The 22041-nt window shown below is 39.7% G+C and overlaps 1 protein-coding gene across 3 annotated transcripts in view; it reads right to left on the reverse strand.

Moving 5' to 3' along the window:
• Nucleotides 1-22041, reverse strand: part of LOC127572969 (poly [ADP-ribose] polymerase tankyrase-1) — a 105272-nt gene that overhangs the window by 26010 nt on the left and 57221 nt on the right. For all 3 annotated transcript variants that reach the window (XM_052020702.1, XM_052020701.1, XM_052020699.1), the window contains 6 exons: nucleotides 20738-20829; nucleotides 19917-19995; nucleotides 15132-15303; nucleotides 14064-14143; nucleotides 1585-1730; nucleotides 854-1019 (listed from right to left, as the gene is read on the reverse strand). In XM_052020702.1, coding sequence (XP_051876662.1) covers nucleotides 854-1019; nucleotides 1585-1730; nucleotides 14064-14143; nucleotides 15132-15303; nucleotides 19917-19995; nucleotides 20738-20829 — 735 coding nt within the window. The remainder of the gene's footprint in view (nucleotides 1-853; nucleotides 1020-1584; nucleotides 1731-14063; nucleotides 14144-15131; nucleotides 15304-19916; nucleotides 19996-20737; nucleotides 20830-22041) is intronic.

Below are 22041 nucleotides of genomic sequence, written 5' to 3' on the forward strand. Positions count from 1 at the left end.
CAACTTCTAATTATTTTTGATAGCACCAAGGAACAAAAAAAAAACAGGAGTTTAACTGCATAATTATGTTTTGTCATTCAATTAGATCATTGCCAATCTGTTTAACTCCATTTACTGGTTTTGGTTCCTGAAGAAAAAATATAGCTAATAAAAAAAACTATTAATGAGCTTTGACATGTTCAACTGCCCTAGCCTCAACAACTTTTTGGAGATGAGAATTCCAGAATTCCTTACATTTGTGTGAGGAAGTTTACAACCTGTAAATGGCGAAGGTTTATTTTTTGGCTTGTATTCCATATTTGATGGAGGAATCCAAGTTATTTTTTCCTATCTATCAACTCCTTCAATATACTTAACGTCTCAAGACTAATATATTTTTCATGAGCTACACTGACCAGAATTGAAAGCAGTACTCCAGATGAAATCTAACCAGAGGTTTAGCCTAGCTTCCACCCTCTTGCATTTCAACCCTCAGGAGTTATCATTGCAGTAAACAGAACAGAAAACTCTGTAGAGGGAAGTGAACACTGAATATTTTGGGCTGAGACCCAATGCAAAGTGGAGATGGGAAGTTTAATCTTGTTGACTCCAAATTTCAAACATAAAAATACAGCATAAAGTTTTCTATACTAATTTGAAGTATATTCAATTTGGACCTGAACACACACAACCATCCAATTTATAGTAGTAAGTCTATAATAGCCACTTTCATTTTTACCCAATTTCAAAAAGAAATTTTAGTACAGTGCATTTTACTGCATCAAATTCTAATCATGTGTAACTAGGTGAGTGATACCCTGGTGCCTGATAAAATCACCAAGCATTTATAGAAATCCTTCAAATGATCACATACCTTTAAAAGAAGCTTGCAAATTTCATATTTGCCTTTGGCTGCTGCTTCATGTAAAGGTGTGAATTTCCATAGATCAGCCACATTCACTGAGGCACCATGCCTTACCAGAAGTTCTGCTACTTCATAATGTCCATACGAGCAAGCATTATGCAAGGGCACTAGACCCCTGAAAGACAAATAATTTAAGATTAACCACTCTGACAAATGCACAAAATCATTCAGTTAAAAATTGTTTCTTTGTACTAAATCACATCAGGTAGTGTGCCCAGAAATAGACATGTTTGTAAAACTCTGCTTGTTGCTATAGATGACATGATAAAATAATTGGAAGACATTGTTGTCACTTTCTTCTCTCATCTCTGAAGACAAATTTTCTTTTTAACCAGTGAACATGAATCATGGTAAAACATCAGGTAAATGAGATGTCACAGGCAGGTTAATTTCTGGTCACGCCACTTGCTTGCATATGGTTTCTGCAGGGAAGCAATCAGGATAAAGAATCCTGACCAATTTTTGCCCTTTCTCACTACAGGCGTCAAAGTCAAGACCAGGCCTCAGGGTAGGGAGAAGGCTAGATTTGGAATGAATAGGAAGGATCATGAATCCTTTTCTATAGTTTAAGTCTACAATAATTCTCAACACCAACTATACTGATTTTACCCTTCCTTTTTAAGAGTACAAGCTTTGTAAAGAGCAAACAGACCAAATCTCAAAAGTAAATATATACAAACCCCTTGTCTTTGGCGTGCACATCAGCACCATGATGGAGCAGGTACTCTACTACAGCCACCCGATTGTAACCTGCAGCAAAGTGCAGTGGGGTGGAGTGCCGTCCTTCCAGGTCCCTGCAGTTCACATTCTGGGTTGTGCACAATTGCTTTAAAACAAAACAACACTTATCAGCAAAGGTTATTGAATTTTTGCTCAGAACTTCTATGAAGTTAGAACACACAGAACATTACAGCACCCTTTGGCCCACGGTATTGTGCTGACATTTTATCCTGCTCTAAGATCTATCTAACCCTTCCCTCCCACACAGCCCTCCATTTCTCTATCATTTATGTGGCTATCTAAGAGTCTCTTAAATGTCCCTAATGTATCTGGCTCCACCACCTCTACTGGCGGTGTATTCCACGCACCCACCAATCTCTGTGTAAAAACTTACCTCTGACATCCCCCCATACCTTCTTCCAATCACCTTAAAATTATGCCCCCTCGTGTTAGCCATTTTCACCCTGGGAAAAAGTCTCTGATTGTCCACTCGATCTACGCCTCTTATCATCTTGTATGCGTCTATCAAGTCACCTCTCATTCCTCCTTCGCTCCATAGAGAAAAGCCCTAGCTCACTCAACCTATCCTCACAAGACATGCTCTCTAATCCAGGCAGCATCCTGGTAAATCTCCTCTGCATCCTCTCTAAAGCTTCCACATCCTTCCTATAATGAGGCAACCAGAACTGAACACAATACTCCAAGTGTAGTCTAACCAGAGTTTTATAAAGCTGCAACATTACCTCGCAGCTCTTGCACTCCATACCCAAATAATGAAGGCCAACACACAAGACACCTTCTTAACAACCCTATCAACCTGCGCAGCAACCTTGAGGGATCTATGAACATGGACCCAAGATCCCTCTGTTCCTCTGCACTGCTCTGAGTCCTGCCATTAACCTTGTATTTTGTCTTCAAATTCGATCTTCCAAAGTGTATCACTTTACACTTTTCTGGGTTGAACTCCATCTGGCACTTCTCAGCCTAGCTCTGCATCCTATCAATATCCTGTTGTAACCTGCAGCAACCTTCTACACTATCCACAACACCACCAACCTTTGTGTCATAATCGTATGATTTATATTGACTTGAAAGACAAAACAATATGGAAGCAAAGCTACTTGTTAAATTCCAAAAACAACAAATCATGAGGGATCTTTTTATTTTGTTTATTCATTCCCTGGGCTATTCCAGTTATAAAACCCAACAAAATAAAGATTGCATCCAAGAGAGAGCTTGCTGATATTCATATCTAGTGCTTCAGTGGTAGTGAAGTGTCAGCTAAACAGTACACATGGTAACTGCTGTGCAGCAGACATTGATTTACCCAAACTTCCTATCTTCAATCCATTTCATTCTCCTCTTGCTCAGATTTGAGAGATGCAATGCCTTAAATTAACTTGGATTGAAAAAGGTTTAAATATCATGATGTTCAAACTGAAAAGAATGTTAGTGGGTAAAGAAAGGCTCTGAAAAGACAGACAGTGAATTTCAATACAATATCTGGCCATAGTTCTCTAGGAAAATAAAACATATATACTAGGTTAACTGGAACATAAGTATGGACAGGACAATCATCTAACAAACACAACCAGACAAGAAAAAGTCTTTACTTCAGAACTGTCCTTACCTGGGACACAAAGAAAGTACTATACAAACACATTAGAAAGATCAAAGATGAATAAAGTGCATGAGCACTTTACCCAACCAGAGAAAAGATATATGGTACCTGTTTGTTGGTGACTGATTCACAAATGGGGTGAGTTAATTAGAACAGGGATTGACAGGGAACAGTGAACAACCCCACAGATTGGGTTTTTAAGATAATGTGTAAGGAGTAAATTTAGGCAGAGAGATTTGAGGTGGCTCCTTGCTAGTCTTGGTTTAACACCTTGATTCGTTTGAAAAGGTGACCATGAGACAATGACTACTAAAGCTGCCAATACTGAACTGCCTTGCTTCGTTAGGTCACCTTGTTCCATCTGCAGGAGTTGTATTTCAGCTTTATCTAACTATATTCTGATACCCACACCAATAAACCAAACCATTGTGCAGACCATTCCAATTAATCTATAAGCTGGAACCTAAAGTTTACAACAGGAGCATTAGCAATCAAAATTTGACACCAAGATATTAGGACAGCTGACCAAACCTTGGTTAACGGAGGTAGCTTTCAAGTCTTCTTCAATAGGAGTACCAACCAAAAAGATGAGATATCTTTATTAGTCATATGTATATGGAAAACACAGTGAAATACATCTTTTGCGTAGTGTGTTCTGGGGACAGCCCGCAAGTGTTGCCGTGCTGCCGGTGCCAACATAGCATGCCCACAACTTCCTAACCCATACGTCTTTGGAATGTGGGAGGAAACTGGAGCAACCAGAGGAAACCCACGCAGACACAGGGAGAACGTACAAACTCCTTACAGACAGTGGCCGGAATTAAACCCAGGTCGCTGGCGCTGTAATAGTGTTCCGCTAAATGCTACACTAACGTGCCTGCACTTGTGTGCAGCAGTTCAAGATGGGTGGCTCATCACCTTTACAAAGGCAAACACTGGCCTTGCCAGTTACGTCCACACTGTGCAAGTATTTCTTTAAAAAAAAGCTACATTTTAAAAGGCTAGCTGGATGGAAGCTTAATGAGAGAATCCCAGACTCTTGGGTTGAGACAGTTGGAGCACATAGGGACAATTACAGCTCAAAGGAAATCGGGATAAATAAAAGATCAGAGAAGAAGGAATACCCAGTTTTCAAACGGCTGTAGTGCATGAAGAGCATAACTTGAAGAAAAATAAGGTTACTAAGTGATTTGGACACAAGATTGAGAATTGGAAAGGAGCCACTTTAGTCTGCAGTGAGTAATGAGACATAGCACATGGTAGACAATAGGTAGAAGGTTTGAATGAGTTAGAATTTACAGTTAGCCACATCTCAGTGACTTGAGGATCTGGAAGGGAACCCATGAATGAAAGTTATATAAAAATTAAAAGGTGACTAGGACGTAAATTGAATAGGAGGTTGCAGTGAGGCTTGCACAAATGGAGAGAATGAGTCCAAGGCCAATAGTGGTATCAGACTCACCAACGATGGGAATAGACAGGCACTTCTGGAATCACACTAAATGCAAAACCAGGATGGGGAATTGCCTACCTGGTGCCAGGATCAAAAATGTCACCAATATACTTCAAAAGAGGGAAAGCAACAAAGATTCACCAAATTGATTCCAATGATGGTAGATTCATCGTATTAGAAGTGATTAAGCAAAATGGGCCTAAACTCATGAGTTCAGAAGAATGAGAGGTTTTCATTAAAACGTGTAAAGTTTTTGTTTTTTTTTAAACAGGGCTTAACAAAATTGATACAGTTGATGTTTCCCCAAGTCAGGAACAAGGGTCACAGTCTCAAGGGGTTAGCCATTCAAAAGGGTAATGAGAAGACATTTCTTTGAAGGGCAGTGATTCTTTAGAATTCTCTACAAGGGATCCATTCACCAAGTATATTCAAGACAGAGATTGATAGATTTTTACATATTAAAAGAATCAAAGGAGAGGTGGCTTGCATTGGAAAGTGGTTCCGAGGTAAAACATCAGCCACGTTCTTACATAATGGCAGAGCAGACAAAAGGGACTGAATGGTTTAATCCTGCTTCCATTTCTTATGTTTTGTGTGTCTAATTTCTAGAACCATAGAACACTACAGCACCGAAAACAGGCCATTCAGCCCTTCTAGTCTGTGCCGAAACGTTATTCCGCTAGTCCCATTTACCTGCACCCAGTCCATAACCCTCCAGACCTCTCCCGTTCATGCATCTATCCAATTTATTCTTAAAATTTAAGAGTGAGCCTGCATTTACGACATCAGATGGCAGCCCATTCCACACTCCCACCACTCTTTGACTGAAGAAGTTCCTCCTAATGTTCCCCCTAAACCTTTCCCCTTTCACCCTAAAGCCATGTCCTCTCCTACTTATCTCTCCTAATCTAGGTGACTCCTGAAGACCCGGCAACACTCTAGTAAATCTCCTCTGCACTCTTTCAATCTTACTGATATCCTTCCTATAGTTAGGTGACCAGAACTGCACAAAATACTCCAAATTTGGCCTCACCAATGTCTTATACAACCTCACCATAACATCCCAACTCCTATACTCAATACTTTGATTTATGAATGCCAGGATGCCAAAAGCCTTCTTTACTACCTGTGACGCCACTTTCAGGGAATTATGTATCTGAACTCCCAGATCCCTTTGTTCCTCCGTACTTCTTAGTGCCCTACCATTTACTGTGTATGTCCTACCTTGATTTGTCTTTCCAAAATGCAACACCTCACACTTGTCTGCATTAAATTCCATCTGCCATTTTGTGGCTCATTTTTCCAGTTGGTTCAGATCCCTCTGCAAGCTTTGAAAGCCTTCCTCGCTGTCCACTACACCTCGAATCTTAGTGTCATCAGCAAACTTGATGATCCAATTTACCACATCATCATCATCATCTAGATCATTGATATAGACAACAAACAACAATGGACCCAGCACAGATCCCTGAGGCACACCACTAGTCACAGGCCTCCAGTCTGAGAAACAATCGTCCACTACCACTCTGTCTTCTCCCACACAGCCAATTTTGAGTCCAGTTTACAGCCTTTCCATGGATACCAAGTGTCTGAACCTTCTGAACTAACCTCCCATGTGGGACCTTGTCAAAGGCCTTACTAAAGTCCATGCAGACAACATCCACAGCCCCTCCTTCATCTACTTTCTTGGTAACCTCCTCGAAAAACTCTACAAGATTTGTTAAACACGATCTACCATGCACAAAGCCATGCTGACTATCCTTAATCAGCCCTTGGCTGTCCAAATACCTGTATATCCAATCTCACAGAACACCTTCCAATAATTTACCTACTACTGATGTCAGCCTCACTGGCCTGTAATAATCTTGTTTACTTTTAGATCCTTTTTTAAACAACGGAACAACATGAGCTACCCTCCAGTCCTCTGGCACCACACCCGGGGCTAAGGACATTTTAAATATATCTGTCAGGGCCCCTGCAATTTCTACACTAGTCTCTCTCAAGGTCCGAGGAAATATTTGTCAGGCCCAGGAGATTTATCTATCTTTATTCGCTGTAAGGCACCAAGCACCTCCTCCTATTTAATCTCTATATGTTCCATTACACTACTGCTTGTTTCCCTTCCTTCCATATACACTATGCCAGTTTCCTGAGTAAATACTGATGCAAAAAAACTGTTTTAAGATCTCCCCCATCTCCTGAGGCTCCACACATGGACGACCACTCTGATCTTCTAGGGAACCAATTTTGTCCCTTACTATCCTCTTACTCTTAATATACTTGTAGAAACCCTTCAGGTTTACCTTCACATTATCTGCTAAATAAACCCTGTGTTTTCTTTATGCCTTCCTGATTTCCTTTTTCAGTATTTTCTTACATTTTCTATACTCTTCAAGTACATCATTTGTTCCTAGTTGCCTATACCTGCTATACACTACTCTCTTTTTCTTAACCAGAGCACCAATATCCCTTGAAAACCAAGGTTCCCTATGCTTGTTAACCTTGCCTTTAATCCTGGCAGGAACATGCAAACTCTGCACTCTCAAAATTTCACCTTTGAAGGCCTTCCACTAACTGAACACATCCTTGTCAGAAAACAACTTATCCCAATCCACTCTTCCTAGATCCTTTCTCATTTCCACAAAATTGGCCTTTCTCCAATTTAGAACCTCAACTCGAGGACCAGACCTATCCTTATCCATAATTAACTTGAAACTAATGACATTATGGTCACTGGACCCAAAATGCTCACCTAAACATACTTCTGTCACCTGACCTGTCTGGTTCCCTAATAGGAGATCAAGTATTGCATTCTCTCTCGTTGGCACCTCTATATATCTAGAAAACTTTCCTGAACACATTTGACAAATTCCAAGCCATCCAGCCCTTTCACAGTGTGGGAGTCCCAGTCAATACTTGGAAAGTTAAAATCCCCTATTATTACAACTTTCGTTCTTACATCAGTCTATCTCACTACAGATTTGTTCCTCCAATTCTCTCTGACTATTGGGTGGTCTATAACACAACCCTATTAGTGCCCTACTTGCAATCACTGAAACAAAAACCTGAAAATGTGAATAACTGCAATGCAGACCCCAAATCACATAACTCTGAGAAATAGGTAGGAGTCTCTGAAAATGGATAGTCAACTTCCTCACTGGGTGACCACAACCAGTAAGGATCAGAAACCTCATCTCCACATCACTGACCATCAACACAGGCACACCTCCAGGCATATGCTTAGCCCCTTGATATACTCTCCCTATACCTACAACTGTGTGGCTAGGCATAGCTCCAATGGTTGAGTAGTGTCACAACAACAACCTTGCACTCAACGTCAGCAAAACCAAGGAACCGACTGTGGACTTTAGGAGCAGAAATCAGGCACACTAGTTCCACTGAAGGGTCTGCAGTGGAAAGGGTGAGCAACTTCAAGTCAATGTCTTAGAGGATCTATCCTGCGCCCAGCACATAGATGTAACCATGAAGAAGGTGTGCCAGCGCCTCTGTCTTCTAAGAAGTTTAAGGAGATTTGGTATGTCATTGAAGACTCTGACAAACTTCTACCAATGTATAATGGAAAGCATTCTGACTGGATGCATCATGGCCTGGTATGGAAATTCTAATGCACAGAAACACAAGAGGCTACTGATGGCAGGTTGACATCCATCATTAAGGACCCCCACCACCTGGGCCATCTCCTGTTCTTGTTGCTGCCATCAGGCAGGAGGTACAGGATCCTTAGGACCCACACCTCAAGGTTCAACAACAGCTTCTTCCCCACTGTCATCAGGTTCTTGAACCAACCTAAAAATCCGTAATTCTACTTAGGACTATATTTCCTTCAACTTGCACTAATGCAATTATGTCTATTTTTGTTTATTTTGTCATGCAAGTTATGTATAACTTATGTTAATTTAAGTTTGTTATGTACTTTACTGCGCTGCTGTAGCAAAAAGCAATTTTTCATGGCATTTATACCCTGGGTACGTATGCCCATGACAATAAACTTGAACTTGAACCATTGCAAGATGATTCTTGAAAAATGTTAATGAGAAACATCAATGCAGAACATGTCATAGAGTCATACAGCACAGAAGTAGGCCCTTCGACCCAACTAGTCCATGCCAACCAAGATGCCCCATCCAAGCTAGTCCCATTTGTAAGCCTTTGGCCTATAACCTTCAAACCTTTTCCTATCCATGTACCTGTCCAACTGCCTTTTAAAGCTTGTTATTGTACCTGCCTCAACCACTTCCTCTGGCAGCTCATTCCACATTGATACCACCCTTTGTGTAAAAAAGTTGCCCCTCAAGTTCCTCTTAAATTTTTCCCCTCTCACTTTAGACCTATGCCCTCTAGTTCTTGATAACCCAACTCTGGGAAAAAGAGTGAGTGCATTCAACCTATCTATGCCCCTCATGATTTTATACACCTCTACAAGATCACCTCTCAGTCTCCCACGCTCTAAGGAATAAAGTCCTAGCCTGTCCAACCGCTCCTTATAACTCAGTCCCTCAAGTCCTGGCAGCATCCTTGTAAATCATTTCTGTACTCTCGCCAGTTTAATAACATCTTTCCTATACCAGGGAGACCAAAACTGAACACAATACTCCAAGTACGGCCTCACCAGCATCCCGTACAACCGCACCATAACCTCCTAACTTTCATGCTCAATGCCCTGACTTGTGAATGTCAGTGTGCCAAAAGCCTTCTTTCCTACCCTTTCTACCTTGACTCCAATTTCAGTAAAGTATGTACTTGTACAGTAAGGTCCCACTGTTCTACAACACTCCTCAGTGCCCTGCCTTTCACTGTGAAAGTTCTACCTCGATTTGACTTTCCAAAATGCAACACCTCACACTTATTCAAATTAAACTCCATTTGCCATTCCTTGGCCCACTTACTCAGTTGATCAAAATCCCCCTGTAATTTTTGATAATCTTCTTCATTGTACACTACACTAGCTATTTTAGTGTCATCTGCGAAGTTACTAACCATGCCCCGTACGTTCTCATCCAAATTGCTGATGTAGATGACAAACAACAAAGGGCCCAGCACCAGCCCCTGAGGTACACCATTAATCACAGGCCTCCAGTCCAAGAAACAACCTTTCACCATCACCCTCTGCTTTCTACCATCAAGCCAATCTTGTATGCAATTCGCCAGCTCTCCCTGGATTCCAAGCGATCTAACCTTCCAGAGCAGCCATGTGGAACCTTATCAAAGGCCTTACTGAAGTCCATATAAACCGCCTGCCCTCATCAACTTTCTTGGTCACTTCATCAAAAAACTCAATCAAGTTCATAAGACATGATCTCTCAGGCACAAAGCCATGCTGACTACCCCTAATCAACCCGTCTTTCCAGATGTATGTATAGTGTACCTTATCCCTTAGAATCCTCTCCAGTAACTTACCTACCACAGATATTAGACTTACTGGTCTATGGTTCCCAGGTTTTTCTTTGCCGCCATTCTTAAATAAAGGCACAACATTCGCTACCCTCAAATCTTCCAGCATCTCACCCGCAGCTGATGATGACACAATTATCTCAGAGTTCCCACTATGTTCTTGGATAAACCTGGTCAAGACATTAGGCACCTCCTCTACTACAATGCAGACTATCCCCAAGACCTCCCCATTTACTCTTCCTACCTCTGAACTCTTCATGCCTTTCTCCATGGTAAAAACAGAGGAGAAATATTCATTAAGGACCTTGCCCATCTCCTGTGGTTCCACACAAAGGTGTCACCTTGGGTTTTTGAGGGGCCCTAAACTCTCTCTAGTTTTTTTTCCTTAATATACTTATAAAATCTCTTTGGACTTTGCTTAATCTTCTCTGCCAAAGTTATCTCATACCCCCATTTTGTCCTCCTGATTTCCTTTCTGAGTACAGTCCTGCATTCCTTATACTACTCCAGGGATTCCCTTGATCCCAGCTGCCTGTACCTGACCCATGCCTCCTTTATCCTGGCCAGGACCTCAATATCCATCGTCATCCAGGGTTCCCTACTCCTACCAGCCTTGCCCTTCACCCTAACTGGAACATGCAGACCTTGAACTCTCACCATGTCAACTTTAAAACCCTTCCACTTGCCTGTGATCAACCTACTCCAATCAACCTTTCAAGATCCTGTTTCATATCATCAAAATTCACCTTGCCCCTAGGGCCTGCACTTAACAAATTCCACCCCATCTAAGCCCTTAACAGTATGGCAGTCCCAGTCTATGTTAGGAAAGTTAAAATCCCCTACTATGACAACCCTATTATTCTTACAACTCTGTAAAATCTCCCTGCATATTTGTTCTTCTAATTCCTGTTGACTATTTAGGGGCCTATAGTACAACCCCAACAATGTGATCATCCCCTTCTTATTTCTCAGCTCCGTCCATAAAGCCTCACTGGATGACCCTTCAGTAATTTCATCTCTGACTACTGCTATGATATTCCCCTTAATCAAAAATCTAACTCCCCTCCTCTCTTTCCTCCGCCTCTATCCCACCTAAAGCACCTATACCCCAGAACACTAAGCTGCCAGTCCTGTCCCTCCCTTAGCCACGTTTTCGTAATGGCTATAATATCCCAGTCCCATGTAGCTATCCAAGCCCAAACTTCATCCACCTTACCTATCAGACCATTTGCACTGAAATAAATGCAATTTAATCCAACAGGCTTTCCTCACTCCTGGCCATTCATTCTCCTGCCTGTCGTGCCTATTCAACTTACTGTCACTGACTTCTGCACAACTTTCCAGCCTCTCATTTGCTTCCCTGATGCCTGGGATCCCACCACCCTGCCAACCTAGTTTAAACCCACCCTAGGAGCACTAGCAAACCTGCCTGCCAGGATATTGGTATCCCTCCAGTTCAGGTGTAACCTTTGCCTCCTGCACAGGTCACCTCTGTCCAGAAGAAATCCCAATGGTCCGAAACTCTGAATCCCAGCCTCTTCCACCAATTTTTCAGCCACGCATTTATTTGCCATATCCTCCTATTCTTATTCTCACTAGCGCATGACACTGGAAGTAATCCAGAGATTACTACCCTCAAAGTCCTGTTTTTTAACAACTTCTTTAACTCCCTATATTCACTCCGCAGGACCTCATCCCTTTCTCTACCTATGTCATTTGTGCTAATGTGCACAACAACTTCTGACTGCTCACCCTCTCCTTTTGAGAATGTTCTGTAGCTGCTCCATCATGTCTTGATTCTCCTACATAACTATCTAACTTGTATCTTATGGCTTTAATACTTTGTGATTCTTTTATATCCTCCTTTGCCTCGCCTAAAAATCCTATACTCCTGGACACTGATTTACTTCTCCTGCTTGTCTTTCAACCATGTTGCAGTGATGGCAACAATATCATAGTTAAAAGCTTTGAGTTCACCTACCTTACTAGTTAGACCCTTCTATTAAAATATATGCAATTTAGCTTTGTTTTTCCTTGATGTGTAGTTACCTGCCTGCTCTGACTACTAGACTTACCAACTTTCTCTCTTCTACGTGACTTCCCATCTGAACATCTGCTCTGAGCCCGTCAACTCAGCAGCACTAGCAAACCTCCCCACAAGGATGCTGATTCTATTCCAGTTTAGGTGCAACCCGTCCCACTTGTACAGATCCCACCTTCCCCAGAAAAGGTCCCAATGAATCAGGAACCTGAAGCCCAGCCTCTACATCATCCCTCTAGCCACACATTCATCTGACCTATCCTTCTATTTCTACACCCACTAGCTTGTGGCACTGGAAAGATGTAACCACAGGTATGCCACAGAAATTGGTGCTGGGCACAGTGTTCTATCAATTTATATAAAAGACTTTGACAATAGCACTGAAAATACGGTTGCTAAATTTGCTGATGACACATAGGTAGGAAAGAGTTGTGAGGAGTCAACAAAAGGAATATAGAAAGGCGACGTGACTGGCTTACGATCTGGACTATGGAATATATAATGCAAGAAAATGCAAAATTGCCCACTTTGGCAGGAAAAATAAAAAACATTATCTGAGTAACGAGGGATTGTACAGCTCTGAGATGGAAAGGTTTCTGGGTGCCTTACTACATGATTTGCAAAAGGCTAGTTTGCTGGTAAAACAAGTAAATAGGAAAGCTAACACAATATTATTTTTATTATTGCTAGAGGAACTGAACACAAAACTAATGAGGTTATACTTCGAATTACATAGGGTATTGGTGAGATTATATCTTGAAAATTTTGTGTAGCAGTTGTCTCCCTATTTAAGGAAATATAAATGCATCGGAACAGCTCAGAGGTTTACTAGGCTGATATCCAGGAAGCGAGGCTTTCCCATGAGGAAACGTTAGGCAGACGCGGTTTGTATCCTCTGGAATTTAGAAGTATGACGGGTGACTGCATTGAAACATGATAAAATCCTGAGGGGTCTTGACAGGGTTGAGGTGGAGAGGATGTTTTGTCCTGTGGGAGAAACTAAAACTAAGTGTCAGCATTTAAAAATTAGGGGTTGCCCATTTAGGACAGAATGAGGTGATTTTTTTTCTTTGAGGGTCACGAGTGTTTGAAACTCTCTTCCTCCAAGGGTAGGGAAGAAGAGAATTTGAAGAATTTTATGACAGCGATATATAGATTCTTGTTAAGCAAAAGGGGAAAGGGGGAAAAGGCAGGAATACAGAATTGAGGTTCCAATCAGAAGGATTATATTGAATAGCAGAGCAGGTTCGATAGGCTGAATGGCCAATCCCTGCTCCTAGTTCAGTTGTAGTAGCTAACAGATCAGTGTTTCTGAAATCATCAAAATTCTGGCAGATATTATGATTTCACATAAACATTTTAAACTGACTGTACAACATTATTGTTTCAGTCTTGTGATCACATCTTAAAGTTTATGACGTGTCTTACATTCTAGCCAAACAATAAAAAAAAATCTAATGACATATTTGGTAATGGGGTTAAACATTAAACAGTAAAAATCACTATTGAATAACTATACAATTCTAAATGTCATAAAGTAGGGTACCTCAACATTTCGTTAACTGACTGAGGTTACTCTTATGTTACAATAGCTGACCGGAAGCAGCACGGAAAAAACAATTTCAAATTTTCCTTGTAAGTTTTAAAAACCTAATGGATAAGGAATGCCACTGGTAATCAAGTGTCTCCATTCATGCTACAACTCGAGTTAGCTAGACATTGTAATGAGTAGATAATCAGCATCTTCATCTCAAACCAGTTGCACAGGGAATGCATTTACCAGTGTAGCTTGAGGTGATTGTTATACCAGCAAGTGTACAGATATTTCTCAACAAATTATGTTTACCTTTTAACTTCAGCAAAAAAATGAAAAACACAGAAGCACTGCTTTTTACCAAGAAAAATTAAATACCTTCACAGTTTCCAGGTCTCCAGCCTTTGCTGCCTCCAGGAGTCGATAATCAACATCTGAATTGTGCAATGGAACATTCTCTAAACAAAAACATACATAAGAAGAGTTACCATCCTTACACTTACCACATTTAAAACCTTTGCCCAAAATATTGCAGTGCGCAGCTTTATGATGTCTCTTATTTAGCCCATCAACCTGAAAAAAACTGCACTGTCTTTCACACGAGTGTATTTACACAATGCTTATCCAGAGGGGAATGTTGGCTTGCACCCTGCCCTGCTTTTCTTCAAATAGTTTCAGGTGACTTTTTTTTAAATAACGCCAGAACATCCAATACTCCAACAATCAACTCAAATTTCAAATACTAACTGCATGTATTATTTTTTCAGGTCCAAAGTGTAACCACTTATGCTTTGAAACACAAGTTCCATTAACGTGTGTTTGGATGATTTTCACATTTTCTATTCTAAACTATTCCAACATCAGTAAGTCTGTGTGTGCATTATTGAATATGGAATTGATAAAAGGCAAACCAGAAAGCAGAAAGATATCTGTAATGTTAAATTTACTTTATTCATACATTTCTCAGTGTTTAATATTAAGGTTTCTTCCTTCCTATAACTGGATAGAATGGGAATAAGGCATAACATATGTACCTGAAATAAACATGCATAATCTGGAGGGTTTCCCATGTTTCACATCCTATTTTGCATGTTTCATGCATTGTTAAAATCAAACCTATTTGCTCAGTATTATTTGGAACAACAATCTCACAATTTACAACCTAAAGTACTCTCAATACGTGCAGATTAAAACATTCATGTCTGCAGGCAAATTTACTTTAAGACAATAAAATGTTTTCTATTTGCAATATGTATGAATAAAAACACATCAGTGTAACCAAATGATGCAAAATTAGACTGAAGTAAGAACTGAAACTGATGGTAACAGTATGTGAGGCAACAATTGTGTAGACTGTCCTGTGGATAAGGCTGTCTACGCGGATAGCAGCTGATTTGAACGTTTCCAGCCTGTTCTCCCACCTAATGAGGTCTATGATGCACTTACCATTAAGTATCTGCTGCACAGACTCATTCCCCATTTGTGCGGCTGTAAACCCTTGAAGAGACAAAATGGAAGGGTCGCTACCATAACTTAACAAGAGGCGACATGTCTGTAAGTGACCACCATGTGCTGCTCTATGTAAAGCTGCTTGACCAAGTGTATCCAAAGCATTCATCTGTGAAAGAGAATATATTAGTCAGGAGGGATGGCATAGGAGAAGTTTTAGTTGCTCATACCATGACATAGTATCAGCTCCGTATTCAACAAGAATACAAATTCAATTTTTTTACAAATGTATATTACAACTAGCTGCTATACCCAGCATCTTTCAGGTTATTATGCTGGCAATCATGATGTTTGCATTTATTTCCATGCAATCAGTTTTGTAAATGAAATAAAATAAAATCTAACAAGTATATAATTATTCAATCAATAATATATTGGATTAATATTATGTACTTAAACTAAAGTTACCAATTAAAACATACACACTGAAAATATGTATACAAGAATTATATTTAATATAATTCTCTAAGTGGGAAAGCACAATGTGTAAATTTACTTGATTTCAATACTGAAATCCAAACTAACTATATTTCTTGCGTTTGAATCCAGTGTAAAAATGTGTAGATTACGTTTATCTCCAATTATGGAGCAGCCAACATATAGTTGACCAATGGGAAAAGCATTGCATTTTGAGATCAAGGCCATTAACTTTCAGTGATTGTCCTTGCACTCTGTTAGTTCCCATAGCAGAACCAAGTTGAACAGGGAACTGAAGTCACTTTAATTGAAAAGGTAGATCAGACGAGATAATTGGTGTCCGAGGGATAAACACATTTTCCCAACAGCATTACCAGTCATTACTGCATCCTCAACTACATGTGGTAGTAATTTTTGAACCGATAATCTTTTGCTGTTACATTGCATTGGTGGATCCAAATTCCTGAGTAGCATGATTGGACCTCCTTCTTTTAGTTCAAGTTTATGTGATGGCATATCAGGTGGTGACAAGAGTTTTAAAAATTCAACAGGAAAATGTACAGCCTCAATGTCTGTACTACTGTCAATAGATTTATAATGTTCAGGTTGCTCAGAAAGTTTCAAAAGGCGGTCCTTATTCATAGCTTGCACTGCATCATTTTCTGGTGTTAAAATTGTTCTTTCATACAATAACTGGTAATTCAAATAGTGTTGAGTGACATTTGGGAAAACAGCTTACATCAGATCATGAAGTGATGTAACAATTCTGCCAAGGTTTTTCATTGAAATCATTCCTGGTGAGTGTCCATTTTCTAATTTGAGTAAACTCTCTCACAGATGGATTGCCTGGCAAATGTGCATGCATTCTGGCTTTCAGGTGTAATCGTTTAGTTTTTACCCCAAATATATGATGCTTTTATACAAGCTTTCAATTAGTCTTCTTTAATGCCTCATGGAATTATTGATGAAAATTTTCAGTTAGTACTAAAGTAACACCTCCCATTAATTTATTGTTGCAACTGAGACCTTGCAGCATTCAGTCTAATGCGTCAATGGATGCTTTATGAGCCATTGTACATTCATCCGAGACAATGTTTACAATTTTTTCCTTTACAGTTCCCTGACCAATGTCACATGTTGGAGTCTCCATATTTGTCAAATTTAAAGAGAATTTAAAAGCCAAATGTGCAGTTTCCACCCCCCATCACAGGCACTGAAGCAATGTCTGAAGATGCTAAGGCCAGGGCAATCATGTTTTATATTTGAACTTTAGTCAAAATGAGATAGGGAAACGAGATAGCCAAAAAAAAGATTCCTTGGTCACTGTAAACAGCCTCTGTAATGGTAGCTATTTCTTTGGTATCTCACTAAACTTGATTCTTTCTCATATATATATGTCTAACTGGTTTAAATCATAGCTGATCTCCTGCAGAAACTTGGTGCATAAATTTTCATTTTCTCTTTGTGGTTCAGGTAAACTGGAAGTACTTAGGTCAGCTCCACCCAAATATTAAGTACCTCAGAAATAGATCTGAAAAAGTCTAAAAATTAGTTCTCTTTTGGGCTAATGGAGGGCCTCTAATGGGGGTTTTAGAAGAAACTAAGAGTGTAGCACACATCCTTATGCTAAACCTAATATGCAAAATTTCAAATTTCTAGCTTATTTCATTATTGAGCTATGCGCAGGATATGGACATTCTATTGCATTATAGATCTTTAGATGAACTGAATGCATAAATCATTACACCATCAAACCAAGCAGAACTGTCTAATTTGTTATTTTATACACAGAGCACTGTCCGGAGCTTCAAGAACGTCTGTGGTATGTTTTCTTAATTTCATTCCCAATCCAAAGTTAGTAAGAGTGATATGGGATCCTATAATTGGGATTGGTATCTCTGAGATAGGAAGGAAGAAGAAGAAATATCAGCTGAGATTTTCAATCTCAAATAAGCACACGAGATCATTCTGCTGAACCAAATGGCCTGCCAACAATCACTGGCCTAATGAAAAATGGGCAACTGGGGGAGATGCCAGGTGATGCTGCTTTCTGCATAATCATATTCTACCAAGAGACACCACCCACTGGAAAGTAATTGGGGGAGAAAAGTAAACAACATACGACAGTATGCCGTTTAGTTAAGTTCCCGGATTTAAGGTGAATGTTGTTATTTACGCCAGAATGGCCTTGGATACAAAACAAAAATAGACCGTTCAGAACTTCACAAGCTTCACAATAAAGTGTGTATAGAAATATATTACAAAATGGCATCAAGCAAATAAGTACAAATTTGTCCTAAAAATTGTCTAAATTAGAGGATTCTTGAAAGGGTATTTTCTAAAGTATCAGAAAGAAAATGTTGCTTCAATTTTAGTCCATGTTAAGCGAGAGGAACTTGTTGAAAGCTGGTCATAACAACTTGTTATGTTGTCTTAAAAGAGATTGGAAGCAGCTGTGACATCTTGATTCAATAGCCAAACAATATTGGTTGCTCAAAAGGTTTGGCCCTTTAAATTACCAGTGGATGCCTCCTGTGCAATATCAGCTCTGTTTTCATAGTCCAGCTTGTCATCGTGTCCACCAATGGTAATCAAAATGAATAAATTCTCTCTGCACCAGCTGGCGAAGCTCTGGAACTACCTCCTTATCTGGCAAAGGCACATAATCCATTTTCTTTCCATGGATGATTGCATCAGTATCAGTGTCTTCAGGGATAAATCACTACCGGTAATAATACCACTATCTTCTGAATGTAACCTCTCCACATATGTACAACTTTTATCACTTGCCCTGTCACACTCCAACTGGTTCTCACTACCAAATTACTCTTTGATTTGTCCCTCCACATGTCCTCTGGTACCTTTTAAATATTTAACTTCACTTCACACCTTTAACACCCCTATGAAATCCTCACTCTATCACCTGCTCATGAACAATGCCAAGTTTCTTAACTTTGCCTTGCAGCTAGTATTAGACGAACAGAAACTTCTTCCAACTAAAGACTTGAGGAAGACCATTTTCTTCAGTCACAAACACACAGTCCCATCCTCAGCCATCAACTCCACCACTTTCTCTGGCCACAGTTCAAGGTCATACAAGACTGTTCATAACTTTTCTGTCACAACTCTGATGAAATTCTAGCCATATACCAACTACACCATCAAGAGTGATATTTTTACCTCTATAACACTGCTGATTTCCCAGCTTAGTGGCCCCCGTAAACCTCATTCATGCCCATCATCCAACGTTCTTGTGGCTAGCCTTCCATCTTCAACACTCTACAAGCTTTGATATCGTTCAAAACTTTGCTGTCCATATCCAAAAGTGCATCTTATGCTTGCTAGTCTATGTGTCAGCTGATTAGCTTCCCAGTCAAACAAAGATTCAATTTTTAAATTCTCACTTTACAAATTCCTCCAGGGCTCATCCCTCCCTATCTCTGTAACTCCTTCCAGTCCTACATCTCTGATGCCTTTGTGCTCCTCCAATTCTGACCTCGTTTTATTCTCTCCATCACAGGCCTTAGGTCAAGGCCTGAAGTTCTAGAACTACCTCCTTAAAACTGCTCCACCTCTTTTGTTTTGCTGACATTGAGGGAAAGGTTGTTGTTATGACACCATGTCACTAAGCTCTCCATCTCCTTCCTGTACTCTGACTATACTTCGAAACCTACGACCTCTTGCCTTAGACACCCCCACCATCAGAAAAATATTTTTACTATCTACTCTATCTATCCCCTCAAAATTTTATATACTCCTTTCAGGTCCTTCTTCAGCCTCCTCCACTCCATGGAAAATAAACCCAGCCTATTTCCTCTCTCCTTACAAGTAAAACATCAGCAATAGTAACAGTGACCAGGAAATTGTTGACTTGCCATTAAAACCAACCTGGTCTATGGAAGGAATTCTATTCAATTTGGTCAAACATAACCTCAGACAAAGAGTAATGCGGTTGATTCTTAATCGCCCTCTGAAGTGGCCTCATCAATTCACAATGGACAATGAATTCTGGTCTTGCTTTTGACTACTGTATGAATGAATTTAAAGAAAAGGAAATGAGGAGTGTCAATATTTGTTTGGTAATGTTCCAGTGAATGTTTTGCTACATTAAAGTTGTTATATAAAAAAAACTGCTCCACCTCTTCCTCCTTCACAAAGCTACACTGATTGTTTTGGCTCAGCTCCCGTTCTAATGGTCTTTCATGGGGGACACTAAAGGAAATTTGCAAATCTAAGTTGTCATGGTGTGGAAACAAATGAGATCGCATTAAATTTGGGGAGGAGTGGTTTGAAGAAAAAACATACCTTCGCTCCGTGCTTGTGAAGGACTTCCACCACATCATTGTGTGCTCTTTCCGCAGCCACATGTAGTGGTGTAAGAAAACTGCAGGAAATTTAAATTTTGAAATTTCATTAATTATGTACGAAGGTAAAAAAAAATTGCAAAGGCCTGAAACCTGAAATTGAAACAGAAGATGCTGGAAATACTCAGTAAATCAGGCAGCATCTGTGGAGTGAGAAACAGCTAATATTTCTTCTAAATGATTTTGATGGAAGGTCAAACTGAAACATTACTTCTGGTTCTCCCAAAGATACTGCCTGAAATGCTAATTTCCAGCATTTTCTGATTTTGTTTCAAAATTCATGTATTTGTCACCATTCTGTAGACACAACATACTATAGAACTGTTGATGCTAATTAGAAATGTAAGCATTTTAACACTTTATGAAAGAGGTTACTTCAAGTTATTATGACAGTTTGTCTTATATAAACTAAACTACTGCATGTAAAAGTGTACATTGTTTTTAAAAGGGAAATTTACTAAGGTAATCCTCTTATGACAACATTAACCTGTGGTTAAGATAAGCATTACTAACCACATTTATATAAATCATCACTTGGTCAATCTAAGGATCAGACTTGTATTCAGCTACTTAATATAATTGCAGGTTCAGAAATAGTTATTTTACACAGTCACCCTAAAGCATTTTTCCCTTCACTATCTACAATACAAAAACCTCCTCATAGTCCAACATTTTTAAGATCTGCAATTTCACATAGTGTATAAAATTGGTTTAACAGTTTAAGATGACAAGTACAATCTATGAATAACAAAAAATACTTACTCTTTATTTTTTTCATTCACATTTGCTCCTTTTCTCAAAAGCAGCTCTGTTACCTGCTTGCGTTTGGGGTGCTGCGAAGCCACAGCACAATGCTGAAAAAGGAATTCAGATATTACTTTCCACATTTTAATAGCTTTCAACTAAATGCCAACAATATAATTAGCTTTTATCAGTATATAGGATACAGTATATATACTAATGTAGGATTTTTTTTTATGGAGACGCAAGAGACTGAAGATGCTGAATCTGGAGCAACACAAAAGGCACTGGAGGAACTCAGCAGATCAGACAGCATCTATGGAAGGAAATGGACAGTTGGCATATTGGGTCAAGACCCTTCATCTGGACTGGGAAGAAAGGGGGAGATAGCTAGTATAAAAAGATGGAGGGAAGGGTGGAGCAAAAGCTAACAGGGGATAGGTGGATCCAGGTGATAGGTAGATGAGGGCTGGAATGATGTCAAAAACTGGGAGGTGATAGGTAGAAGTGACAAAGGGCTAAGATGATGGAATATGATAGGAGAGGACAGTGGAGCATGGGATAAAAGGGGATGGAGGTGGGCAGGGGAACCAGTGCGAGGAGTGTGTGGGTGATGGGCAGATGGAGAGGGTAAGGGAGGGGAAAGACACAAGGTGACAGGGGCCAGTTGGGTCAGGAGAAGAGAAAAAGGAAAAAAAAAGGAAAAATGGGGGAAAAGTGGTTACCAGAAGTTTGAAAATTCGATGTTCATGCTGCCAAAGTTGGACACTGCCCAGGCAGAATATGAGGTGTTGTTCCTCTAGACTGCCCGGGCAGAATAAGGTGTTGTTCCTCTAGACTGCCCAGGCAGGATATAAGGTGATATTTTTATATCAGCAGCCAACTAGCCAAAACAAACATCACTGTAAAGAGACATCGATAATGAGAACAGGGTAATGAGAACTTTCTTCCATAAGGAAGAAAGATTACTGATAAAATTAAAGGACTGCCAAGCATGGGTAAGAAATAATAAAGGAACTGAAAAATCAGTTCTTCAAAGTGGTAGAGATAGCGAGATGATCATTGTTAGCACCAATGGGACATTTAAGCACAAGAGGATTTGGACTTAGATTTGGTACATAAAGTTTACAGAAATTACAAAATGTTTAACTGAAAAGTACTATAATTAACTCTGAGACAACATGGTTACATTAGTAGGTTTAGCAAACAGATAAATAATAAAATTTTATGCAAAGAAATGAGAGATCTATACTATACTTCAAGAAGAATCAAAGTATATGATAAATGGTAAAATTTTAATGGTCTGGGAGTACCAACTCAATGGC

Source organism: Pristis pectinata, chromosome 7 (genome assembly GCF_009764475.1).
Source record: "Pristis pectinata isolate sPriPec2 chromosome 7, sPriPec2.1.pri, whole genome shotgun sequence".
Lineage (NCBI taxonomy): Eukaryota > Metazoa > Chordata > Chondrichthyes > Rhinopristiformes > Pristidae > Pristis > Pristis pectinata.